This window comes from Vipera berus, assembly GCF_964194415.1.
Source record: "Vipera berus genome assembly, chromosome: 2".
In the NCBI taxonomy this organism is placed as follows: domain Eukaryota; kingdom Metazoa; phylum Chordata; class Lepidosauria; order Squamata; family Viperidae; genus Vipera; species Vipera berus.
In genome coordinates, this window is record NC_138203.1 from 103,226,180 (window position 1) to 103,239,133 (window position 12,954).

General features: G+C 40.3%; 1 protein-coding gene across 1 annotated transcript in view; it reads right to left on the reverse strand.

The window, feature by feature from the left end:
- Nucleotides 1-535: 535 nt before the first annotated feature.
- LOC308664271 (transient receptor potential cation channel subfamily V member 6-like) overlaps nt 536-12,954 on the reverse strand; it is a gene marked incomplete at its 5' end in the record, with an annotated part of 126,266 nt that continues 113,847 nt past the window's right edge. Inside the window, one exon of the mRNA XM_081321346.1 lies at nt 536-862. Within this exon, the coding sequence (XP_081177472.1) occupies nt 580-862 (283 nt within the window). The 3' untranslated portion in view covers nt 536-579. The remainder of the gene's footprint in view (nt 863-12,954) is intronic.

Sequence of the window (12,954 nt, forward strand, 5' to 3'; positions counted from 1 at the left end):
TATAAGTTAAAATCTGGCCTCTCAGACCAATTTCCCAGTTTCAAATTCACAGCTAGGCATTGTTCCTTGGAATGCAAACATTTAACACTGAACATCCACATTGGCATTCATCTTTATTAGTGTCTGACTTCCATATATAATATTATGTGCTAGGTTTAGCTCACCTTTCTTCCAAGAACTCAAGTTAGCCTGTGTGAGGATCTCCCTTGATTTTATCCCCACAATGGCAACCCTATGAGGTAGATTGAGAGAGAGCAGAGGGATTAGCCTAAAGTTGCTGAGACTGATCTTGATTGTGGGACTTCCTGGTCCTAATCTACCTCTTTATGCTGTCCTGCTTCTAAGTATGAGTGAGTTTCAGCTGGTGGGAACAATTATATACCGTCATTCTTTTTGACCAATTGTTCTGAGAAGCATGAAGATATACTCCATACATCTATCTCACAAGCACTGTGTGCAGTGTTACAAGAATGCTGAGACTGCCTTTGTTGTCTTTGAACTGAAACATTGCTTTATTAAATGTTGGTTTCTTTAACCCAGTTTATCTTACTTTCCATAGAGGCACCTGGGCCTATGCATTCACACATGATAGACCTCCTCCTCTTCCATGGCATGATTGGTATATCCCTGCTTGTGGACAAGCGTACTCTGACGTAAGACATTCCAGTGACTATTAGCGTTTGCTGTATTTGAAGGAGCACCAATGTACTTCTGCTCTTTTGACAAAATTGGCCGACCATCTTTTCCCTCAGCTGCTACATCTTGTGTCGGTTTCCTCTGCAGGTACTTCTCAAAGGCGTCTCTTCGGTAAGGCCCATTTGTTTTTACAGACATCTGCCTTATTTCACAACGATCTTCAACCCTGCATGCAAAATGTTAACAAGAGTAGTGAAGAACAGGGTACAACTGGTTCATGCATACCCAGCCTCTCCAAAGGATGTTAATCAAGGTCTTTGGAAGAAAGCTTGGCATAATATTGCATTTATACAGTATTAGCATAATTCCTATCAGGCCAGGAGCCAGAAATGGTTGAAGATCAGAGGCTGCTAAAAATACAGTGGGAAAGAAGACAATGATTTATTAGTACAAAATGAAAAGATCCTAAATACAAACCCTTTAATATGCATATACTGTCATTATTCCCTTTATTAATGCTAGGAAATGTCTTTAAATATGTCTTTAAATATGCTTTAAAAATGAGCTACTTCTAGGAGGTTTTGACTGCCTACTAAAATTCCATGATCTTTGCCTTAAGGAAAATGTAATACATTTCTCGCATATTTAATTAACCTGTTAATAAAGTCACCTGCCAAAGGAAAATCAATGGGAACTATTCCACCATCTCTTTTCCCTTATCCAATACCCTTGAGAATCATAGTTTTGTTATACCTTGGGTATCACTTTGTATATCAGCAGGGCAAATTGAAAGAAGAATCCAATTTACCAAGCATAATTAATTAGAAATTTATCTAGCTTAAACTGCTTCCCACATCCTTTTCTGGACTTTCTGCTTATCCAAAAACTTCTGAGGGATGTGACTCCAGGCCTGCCAAATCCTAGAAGATTGTCTATATTTGTCTCTTCTTCTTACAAGAAGAAACTGTCTAGTTTCTAGGAAAAATATTTGTAGTTCCATCTTGATATCCATTAATTTAGATCTGTAAACCTCAATCTTTTGAATAGAACAGAACAGAACAGAACAGAACAGAACAGGACAGAGCTGGAAGGGACCCTGGAGGTCTTCTAGTCCAGCCCCCTGCTCAAGCAGGAGAGCCTATGGCATCTCAGACAAGTGACTGTCTAGCCTCTTTTTAATAATCACCAGTGATGGAGTGCCCATAATTTCTGGGGGCAAGGTGTTCCACTGATTAATTGTCCTTACTGTCAGAAAGTTTCTCCTTAATTCCAGGTTGCTCCTCTCTTTGATCAGTTTCCAACCATTGTTTCTTGTCCTGCCCTCTGGTGCTTTGGTGAATAACATGATCCCCTTTTCTTTGTGGCAGCCCCTCAAATACTGGAATACTGCTATCATGTCACCCCTATTTCTTCTTTTCTTTAGACTAGCCAAACCCAAGTCCTGCAGTTGTTCTTCATATGTTTTAGTCTCCAGGCTTTGGATCATTATAATCTGTTCAATTATATTTCCCTAGGTAGAATTTATCCTGGACCAGGTATCCTCTGGTATTAAAAATGATGTACTTTTCAAGTTGTTGGTTTTTATAACCTTATTTGAACTCTCAAAGTAATCAGTTTATAGAGAGAAAATGAAGTGAGAATGCCTGACTATCTTTTATTGAGACATATAGTTTGTAAGTAACTGGCTGTCCACTGTATTTATAGTCAAAATGTCTTATCCCAACTTGCTTCTTCTATGTCTTCATTTTACTTATTTTTATCTAAAGGTAATTTCATTTGTATCATTTATTTTTTATTTTTATTACATTTATATCCTGCCCTTCTCCGAAGACTCAGGGCGGCTTACAAGCTTAGCAGTAGCCTTCATTCTATGTATATGCCTGCTTGTTAGGGCTTTCACACACCCCCCCCCAAGCGGCATTATTACCAAGTCAGCTTAATTGCCCCCAACAATCTGGGTCCTCATTTTACCTACCTCGGAAGGATGGAAGGCTGAGTCAACCTTGAGCCTGGTGGGATGCGAACCTGCACTAATTGCAGGCAGCTGGTGTTACTTAAGGAGGCATCAGCCCACTGCTCCACCAAGGCTCTTTAAAAATGGTAAAATGGTACCATTTAAAAATGGTAAAAATGGACTGACAGCTGAAAAAAAGTCATGGAACTTAGTTTTTTATATCTGATAACTGCAGTGAGATTATTACATGTTCAAAAGATTCAATATTACTCTTAATGAAGGAAAGGCTTGTGAAGATGATGGAACTTGCAGAGTTGGCTAAATTGACTTCATTGATTAGAGGAAAGACAGTATCTATGTTTATTGCTGACTGGAAACCCCTTAGAGACTTTTTGCAAGAAACAGAAAAAAATGAATTTGTGATTTATGGCTTTGTTGATTAGATAGATAATAGACAATAGAAAAAAGGTGTTTTTTCTTTTTCCACCTATAGAGTAAAAGCTAATTCTGTAATTATACTATTTGCCACAAAGAACATTGGAAGGTATTTCTTTTTATTGTTTCTTTTTGCAGTGTTTTTGTCTTTTTTCCTTTTTCCTTTCCTTTTCTCCTTTACATTGGTCTCTGTTAGTTTGTATCTTCTTTTCAAAACTCCGATATGCAAAAATGTTTATTCCAGCATCTTTAAGTTTAATGAAAAGTACATGACAGTCATCTCTATATCTACACATAGTCCTCGGCTTACATCCACAATTGAGCCCAAAATTTATGTTGCTAAGTGAGAAATTTGCTACATGAGTGTTAGGCATATGGTGATAACCTACAATGTTGGGTTGAAAATATATTAACCATGATGTTATGTCTTTAAGATGTTAATTGGCCAATGGGTGTGTAAGTGTTCTCATGGCCATAAGAGGAAGCTAGGAACGTAGCTTCTTTCTCTCTCTGAATTCACTGCTCTCTACTATTACTGTTTTTGCTCTGTTACTGTGATAAACCTGAACTGTGTATTGACCTCTGGACCGGTAAGAAGACTTTGTATTTTGGATTGCTACTTGGACTATTTATTTTTTGACTGTGCATTTTTGTTTTTACACCACCTCAAAGTAAACTACTTTTTGCTTTTACAACTCAGTGTACTCTTGTGGCTACTGTGTGACTCTTACTGCTCTCAGTACCCTTCCTTGTCTGTGCAACTCTTAGGTAGCACAAGGAGACCTCTGCACAACAAATTCCTTAACAATGAGTTTTGCCCCATTTTATGACTTTTCTCGTCACATTGGCTAAGTGAATCAATGCAGTTCTTAAATTGGTAACACGGTTGTTCCCCATTGACTTTGCTTGGCAGAAGATTGCAAAGACTGCAAAAAACAAAACAAAACATGACTTCAGGACATTGCAACTATCATAAAAGTGAGTCAGTTGTCAAGTCAGTTGTGACCATGGGGATGCTGCAATGGTCATAAGTCTGTAAAATGATCATAAGTCACTTTTTTCAGTGCTGTTGTAACTTTGAATGGTCATTAAATAAACTGTATGTGCCTGCATAGTGGTCTTAAGCCAGTAGAACAATAGATACAAGAGAAGAAATCTTATTTCTTGTTAAGCAAATGGATTAAAAAAAACACAAAAAAAAACCTCCCCTGCCTTCAGAATTTTCTTTACATTTCCATAAGGGAAAAAAAAACATTAGAAAGGTCAAACTTATTTTTTTTTTGAACGAGAGCTGAACATGCACTAAAATCCAAACTAAGCGTTCCGATTGCAGGGGAAGGAAGAACTGCAGTGCTCTCTCTTTTCCATTAAACCCTACTCATTACTTTTGATAAGATTATATATAGGATGTGATTTTGGCCCAAATTGGACTGAATCAGAGAACAGAACACAGAGCTTATGAAGGACATGCATCCCAATTAAGGCATCAGTGTAATAGCTGTTTCTATTCTGGATAATGGGCCAAATTTAAGCCATGAGCAAGAAAATAGCAGCTTTCCCTATGTTGTGATTCAGGGTCAGCCTGTGGGTTCGGCAGTTGGGTCAGACGATTCAGAGGAAGAGGAGGAGGAGGGGTTTGGAGAGCCTGCAGAGGACAGTTCTGAGGCTTCGCAGAGCTCTCAGCCAGGCCCCTCCCATCTGGTTACTATGCAGACCCAGCTGTGTGAGCCTGACAGCATGGATGAAGATGACCCACAGCTGGCCCTGTTCAAGGACGCCCAACGCAGGAGGCAGTCAATCAGGAGTAAACAGAGGAAGGCAATGGGGCACCTCGGAAGGAGGCAAAGAGAAGCCATGCCTTGAACTGTTTAAAAGGGGAATGTGTGGGAGGGCTGGTTTGCTGAAGGCAACCGTTTGAATAGCTCCTGTTTTAGTGGTTCGTGTTTTGTTTTGCTCAGTTTGCTCTGTTTTGGATCTGTTTTGTGTAAATAAATTTGGCGGGCTTACTTCCAGCCTTTTGCCTTTTGTAAAGGGGTTGTCCCTGCCTTTTCTGCAGGGCCAGTAGTAGGCTGGAACAGAACACCCTACCCCAAACCCCTATGTCTTCCTATGAATTGGAACATTGTCTAACCCCATAATATGAACCTGTAGGATTCATTCATACCATATTCATGCATGCTAACCAGGCAGGTATTAAATAGGCATGTGAACATGACCACTAAACTTCATTGCAGATTAGCAAGAACAGAATAAGGGTACGATTGTACCATTCTGTACCGCTCATTTCCCCGCAAGCATCTACCAGCCCACTTGGCAGGCAGACATTTGTGGAAGACTGTGACAAGGTGGAGACTGCAAGAAACTGGCTATCAATAAGAACAGTAGCTCTGGAACAAATGTGATGTGCAACATACCACCAAGATCCTAAAGACACATTCCCTGAATCCAACTGCACAATGAAAGACATCGTGATATACTTGACATTCTCAGATGCCCTAAAACTACCTTTAGTTTAAAAACGGGTTCTTTTTATAAATGTCAAGAAGTGCCTGACATTTTTGGACCTTTTTTAAAACACTCATGTTATTTCAGTGCTCCGTCACTGATCTGTGAATTTGCATTTTTTCTGGTCCTTTGCACATTGGGGCTGCTTCACCTTGTTAGCTATGGCAAGTCACAGATGTGGTAGATGACTTCCCAACCAATCAATCAATCAAATTTATTCAATCAATGACCAGCAAAATTTAAAAGAACAAAAACAGAGTGAAGCAGTTAAACACAATAATATACTAACAACCAACAAAATAAATCACATAATATTCACTCCTCCATTACTGTGTTCTCAATATTATTTTCATGTGAGGGGTTTTTGGACACTTGACAATCAAATCCCAGGGGATTACAACAGGCAGTTGTAATGTATGTATGTATGAGCCCAAATATCTAGAGATCTAATTGGAGCAAGCGAAGTGAGAACACAAGGCACTGAACTCAGAAGATGCACAGTAAATATTTTGGCAAAGTGAATTTGCAAGTGAATATTTGGTATTGTTTCTTCTTTTTTCTAGAAAATACTGTACTGAAATAAACAACACGTGATAATCCAATTTCTTCTCCTTCCAGGATATTTGCAATGTACTTTGGTGTTTGAAAACTATAGGCACTACATAATGCAAGGTTGCATAATTCTGCAACTTGGTTTATTTTTTAATAGTTTACTTTTGTGCCTTTGAGTCAATGACTCCTGGAAACTATCTGGATGAGTCCCTGTGGTTTTCTTGTCACCATTTCAGAAGTGGTTTGCCATTGCCTTCTGCCTAGGGCTAAGAGAGAGGGACTGGCCCAAAGTTACCCAGCAGGCTTTGTGCCTAAGGCAGGAATAGAACTCATGGTCTCCCATTTCAATTTGATGCCTTAACCACTATACCAAAATGGCTCTCTTCGTTTTTAAAACTGCCTGGGTCTCACAGGCTATTCTACAGCAACTTTCATGGGGCTAGAAGGCTTGGTGCCTACCTAGTCCAAAGTAACACATATTATTTATACATCTGTCCCATAACATTAGAGGCTCATCCTTTATCCCAAAATATTTAAAATGTGTTAATAGGAGTGACAAAACAATTTTTTAGATAGATATATCTGAGTTCCCCAGAAATCTGAAGTTGGGAAGAAGCTCCTCAAACTATAAGTTGCTTGATGGAGATCCAGACTGGAGGTCTGTGGGAATTCACACACATCAGCAGGGGAGGGGTAGGAAGAAAATGTTTTTAGCAATCAGGATACTGCAGCTATATTTCTACAATCAATTCAATCTCTGCTATGGTCAAAGATCAGCATAAGCAAAGTGAGATATAGTCAATTAAAAATGTTTCCGCAAAATTCATTTAGCATGTACAGTATTTCCTAGTTCTTGCTTTTGTTGTTCCCAAAGTCCACCTTCTGGTTATGGGGTGTGTTTTGTTGGTGCCTGTTTTAATTTTTACCTCACTTTTGCAGATATTTAGAAGACCCTGAGCTGGCTGTAGAAGAAAAGAAATTCCCTTATTTTATAACAAGCTCTGCAAAACACACTGCACCAGAGACAGGCATGGCACTCATGCCTAGAGAGATGAATACAGTCTTTTTCATTGTTTCCTAAACCTCCCCACTTTACAGCATAATTCAACATGCAGAAGAGACACATATAATCCTTTCGTAGCAAAGGTGTTTGTTTCAATGCAGATTTAACTGTCAAAATGTCTTTTTCATACTACACCTTCATATGCCTCTCCTTTATACCCTGCTGTTAGTTAATTAGGTTTATATATTGTGTTTCTTCCCAGGAGCTGAGCATGGTATATATGGGAATGTCTCTTTGTTTTAAATCCACAACTCTGTAAAGCAGGTTGTGTTGAGGGGAGGTATTTTGCCACTCTGAGGGTGGATGGCTGAGGCTGGGGTTAAATCTGGTTCTGCAGTGCTAATGCAGCATCTTCACCATAACACCATTCTAGCTGTGGAAAAGTGCAGGAGGAAAAATATAACCGAAGCATTTCCAGGACAAGGAAATCAAGAAAAAATTATCCTGGCTATATCATATTTATGATGATGGTCAGCAGTGATGCAGAGAAGCAAACTGAATTAGTTGGTTCTACTAGATCAGGGGTGTCAGACTCAATTTCATGGAGGGCCGCATCAGCATTGTGGTTGCCCTCAAGGGTGTGGCCAGGGTGGGCGTGGCCTACTGGGTGGGCATGGCTAGAGTGCGTATGGCCTACTGGGTGGGCGTGGCCAGCTCTACATCGTTCGCATCAAGGGTGCCTATGGGGGCCTGGGCAGGAGTGGGACAGATCTGAGGGTCTCTGGCAGGAGGAGGGTCTCTGGGCCAGGGCTAAGGCAGTGGGGGCTGTTCCCTCACTGTTTCCAGGATGGCTTTGCGGGCCACATGAAACCACTTCGTGGGCCGGATCCGGCCCCCGGGCCTTGTGTTTGACATGTCTGTACTAGATGCATGGACTTCAGCTCCCAGAATTCCCCAGCCAGTATGCTGGCTGGCGAATTCTGGGAGCTGAAGTCCACACATTTTCAAGTGGCAAGATTGAGAAATACTGTACTACAGTAATGGCTTCTTGCTTTCACCAGTTGTTGGCAGGTTGATGCCTCAAACAACTATAGGCAGTTAGGGTGGAGGAATCCTTCACTAACTCATGTTCACAGCAGATGTGGCTGTTGTGCTGAAAGATATTGTCTCTATATATGCAAGGGAGATGAAAATGAAGACAACTGACAAACCAGTCACTGCAGCTATACTTCCCACTTTGCAGCACATTTTTAAACAGAAGCTACTTAAAAATGGTAACCAGAATGATGCTTTGGAGCAGAATTCCCTTCTTCTCTTTATTCCTCCTTTCTTTCCTTTATGAAAAAACTGGGCCCTCCCACTGCCAATATTTCACATGTAATCAACATTCATAGTGAGATCCCAAATCACTGCAGACAAAAAAAAGGCTCATGTTGCAAAAGCAGCTGACCAAGACAGTTTCCCCCCCTCCTCCCTGCCTCGCTTGAATTAGTAGCAAGCAGAACAAAGACAGGAAACCTCAGCTGAATTCTTTTGACATTTTACCTTGCCCTGCTTTCCATCCCCAAAGGGTGGAAGAAGGGATACAGGGACTAATGAATTCCAACATAACAGAAGAAGCCCAAGTGATAGTTTGAGAGAAATTTCAGTCCATATGTTTGTTTGTTTTTTCTGGCTGGAAAAGATCACACAAAATCCTTCTATTTAATACCCGGTTTCCTAAAATGTGTTTGGGGGGAAAGGCAGGGAGGCAAGAATAGCCAAGCAGCCACTGGAGGGTAGAAACTGCCAACACTAAAAGTTTTCTAAAGGATAGGCAGTCCTGCTCAAAGTGTGGAAATGTGCTCTTTACCACTTCTATTCTATTTTTGGTGGCATAAATTCCCACCCATATTCCATTACAAGATGTGAGCCTAGTTTAGCCAGTTTAGCATGGAATGTGTTGATAGGTTATTAGAACAACAACAGAAGCTTTGATGCCTTACATCTAGAGAGACCACACTGATTCCTCTAATCTGGGAATCAACAATGCTGCTGGTCCAGATTTTCTTTGGTATCTGGTATTACTGAATTTGATTTCTTAATCTGAAAGATTTGGAGGATTGTGTGTAAAAAGATCATCTGTCATCCCCCACCATCTTTATCCCCAGAATGCATCTAACTGCAAAGTGGATCTTGAGGCATCTTAGGAAGTAATAAGGGTAGGGATCCAGAGACCAGGTCAGCTCCACAGCATTTCCTTTAAGATATTTTCTCAGAAATCTAGCAAGCCTAACTAGCCAAAAACAACTGGCTATTCTTAATCTAGCTCAATAATTGATTGGAAAAGCCTTATTACTTGAGATCTTTTCTTTCAAAGATGCTAGACATTTTTTCCAGGCATTGGGGATAACAAAATGTGGTGGGCTTTAATAGATTTAGTAATGGTGTGTTGGAATGACCCTGGGAGACTGGAAGAAGAGATGCTATCAAGGGAACGAGAAAATAAAAGTGCAGAAGGGAACTCTGACTTATCAGGCTGTGAAAAAAGATTTTTTTAATGTAGTGTTATGATAAAATAGAATAAGCTCATCTTGTGCTTTTTGTTGGTCTACCTGGCAAGGCTGACCACAAGCTTCCAGGTCTGAAAGTGCAAATCTCCTGCATCTCTTTTTGCATCTGATAAATTAGGGAGGATTCTTTCTTGGTTTTGTGTGTGTCTCTGTGTGTCTGTGTCTCTGTGTGTATGCCCATTGTGCAGCTGTGGGTCCTGCCTTTTATCTGATCGTTCTTAGGCAGCATCTCTTCCTCCCATCTCCCAAAGTTATTCCCAAATACCATGACATATCTTCAGGCAAGAATCTGACCTAGATCTAACATGATCTGCTACTTACCTAGGAATTTCCCACATGAGTGTCTATGGAGATTCTCAGTCATCCAGGTCATGGTTCTCCCAAAGATGTTTTTTAAAGAGGTGACTAGACTTGCTTTATCTTTCCTTGAAGACATTTTACTTTTCATTCAAGAAGCTTCTTCAGTTCTCAGTGCTGGTTCAGAACTGAAGATGCTTCTTGGGTGAGAAGTGAAATGTCTCCGAGGAAAGATAAAGAAAGTCCAGTTGCCTCTTTAAAAGGAACCTTTGGATTTCCCACATGAGAATTACTCATCTATTACGATAGAAGAAGATTGTTAGTATGAAAATCACGTTGTGTTTTGGACATCTTTAAAAATGTAAAGTGTGAAGGCAACAAACATATTTTCAAATTTTCACACGAATACACATGGTAGGAAGTTGGGGTTAGTTACTGAGTGCAGGCCCTTCTAAAATGTCAGATTTCTTGCTAGGCAATATATGAAATAGATTATGGCAAAAAGGTAGCAGGTAATTACCAAGCCCAACAGCTTATAAAACAAGGTTTAAAAAAACTTTATGGAAATCTCTATTTCTCCTGAGCTATGTTTTAAGAAAAATATTTTAATATTGCTTGAAATGTAACAGATGTAGATTGTAGTAATGTTATAATTCAGGATGGTAAAACCCAGACATCATAATTTAATGGTTGCATGAAATCTTAATTCTCCTAAATTATTAAGCTCCAATGCTCGAGGAATTTTCTAAACTGGTAAAGGAGAATTTTAATGTTTTGAAAAATTTAAACAAAATAAGTGAAATTATTGTGTAAGATGAAAGTAAAGGATAAAAAGCGCCACCTTTTCCATTTTTCTCAGCAGAAAACCATTATCATGATGTTTCTTTGGAAAAAGCTGCAGGGATTATTGCAACTAAAATTTAACAGAAGCATGGGCAGCCTCTGAACATGTTGGAAAATTATTACTTTTAATCATACACACACGTATGTTTAAGAATGTATCGGGTGGACTTCCGGTGGCGACGCGGCGCCGAAGACAGCCGCCTCCGGGCTGTCCGCTCCGCAGCTGTGTTTTTCCATCGTAAACAGCGCCGATCAGCTGTTTAGATGGATTTGAAGCCCCCTCCTCGGGAGAAGAGGAGGGGGTGAGGCCCCAGGTAGGGGTTGAGCTCTCCGGGGCCGCCTGAGCTGAGAGTTTGGGCAGCTGAAGGATTGAGCCCCCCCGAAGCCTGGGTTGCTCCGAGCTGCGCAGCGCCCCTGCTCCGGGATTTATGGAGCAGAGCCAGGCGTTAGCAACCACCCCTGCCAAAAGGAAATACTTTTGATTATCAAGATGCAGGCAGAGCGGTACAGGAGGTCAAGGTGATGTGGACTCTTATCTTTACTCTCTAGCTCAATGGATTTTATAGCTTTAAAGTGAAAGTGCGCAATAAGTGAAAGTGGGGGAAGATGGCGGCTAAAACTTCTAAAGCTCTTCGGAGTGCGGGGTCTTCCCTGGTGCAACAGACCTCATTGCAAGCTTTGCTTCCTCCTGCACCTCCTCCGGCATTGACGCTTAAGGATTTACAAGATGCTCTTGGAAAGCATTCACAATTGATGTCTGACATGATGGATGAAAAGTTGAAAAAGCTGGAGGAGAAAATGGAGGAGAAAATGGAGAAATTGGAGAAGAAGATGGAAGAGAAGTTTAGAGCAATGAGGGTGGACATGTTGTCTATGATTGAATCTGTAGCTGAATGTGTGCAACAGCTGGATGTAAAAGTGAAGGATCTCAGTCAAAAGAACTCTATATTAGAAGCAAAGGTATTAGAAAATGAAAATATAAGGGATAAAATGGACGGAGAATTGAGCCTTGTTCAGTATCATCAGATGCAGTATGCTATTAGAATCAGGGGTTTAAAGGAGAATTGTAAAGAAGATTTAAAGCAGCTGATTTCTGAGGCTCTGGAAGGGCTATTGGGCCAGCCAGCATCTGAAATTGAGGGAAATATGGACAAAATTTTTCGTGTAAATTCATGGATTGCAAGACAGAGGAAGTTACCCAGAGATGTGGTGGTCTATTTTACAAAGAGAGTAATTAGAGATGAAGTTATTCAAGCTGCTTATGATACTAAACTGGTAGTGGCTGAGCAAGAAGTCTTGGTTTTAAAAGAGATTCCTCCGAAGATTTTAAGGAGAAGGAAAGATTTTGCATTTCTAGTACAGGAACTTAAGAAATGTGATATTAAGTTTAGATGGGAGATTCCAGTTGGACTGGTGGTGACGCACGAAGGTAAAAGATATCGTCTGGTTACTGTGGCCCAGGCACGTGATTTTTATAGCAATGTGTTAAAAGCAACCCCCCTATCATTTTTGGAAGCTGTAAAGGGATACGGCGAGGGAAAGCTTCAAGATGTTGCAGATAGACAGACAGAGGACAATGGTGTTGGTGGGGATCAAGATACAGTCTCATCGGTTGTTGCAGGAGGCCAGAGGATGACGCGTGCCGCCCTAAGAAGAGCGAGACGAGAGCAAGAGCAAGACCAGCAGAAAGTTATGGAATCTCCAAAGTGTACTTACAGTGAAGCTGTGGGAGGGGCGCGGTCCAAAGAAGTTTTGGGGGTCATGACAGACGTGCTCCAAAAGCTTTGGAGCGTCAAGATTGGTGATTAAATTTTTAAATTAGAATGTCAATGGATTAAATTTATCATAGAGGAGAAAGAAAGTTTTTTTTTAATATTTAACACAATTTAAGATTGATGTTATTTGCTTGTTAGAAAAGTATATTAGGGTTATGGACTAAAAGTATGTGTTGAACTAAGAATGGGTATGCAAGCTCCTAATTAACAAAAAGTTGTCTTACAGATTGCTTAAACCTTTTATTTTACTCTTTTTATTTGAACTTAAGGATGATTTGGAACTGCGAGACATTTGGCGTGATACGTGCAAGAACTATTTTTGATCATAGTTTAGTTTGGTTGGAGATTATTAAGGTTAATAGAGATAGGCGCTTTTGGCGCGTAACTGAGAATTTGTTTAGA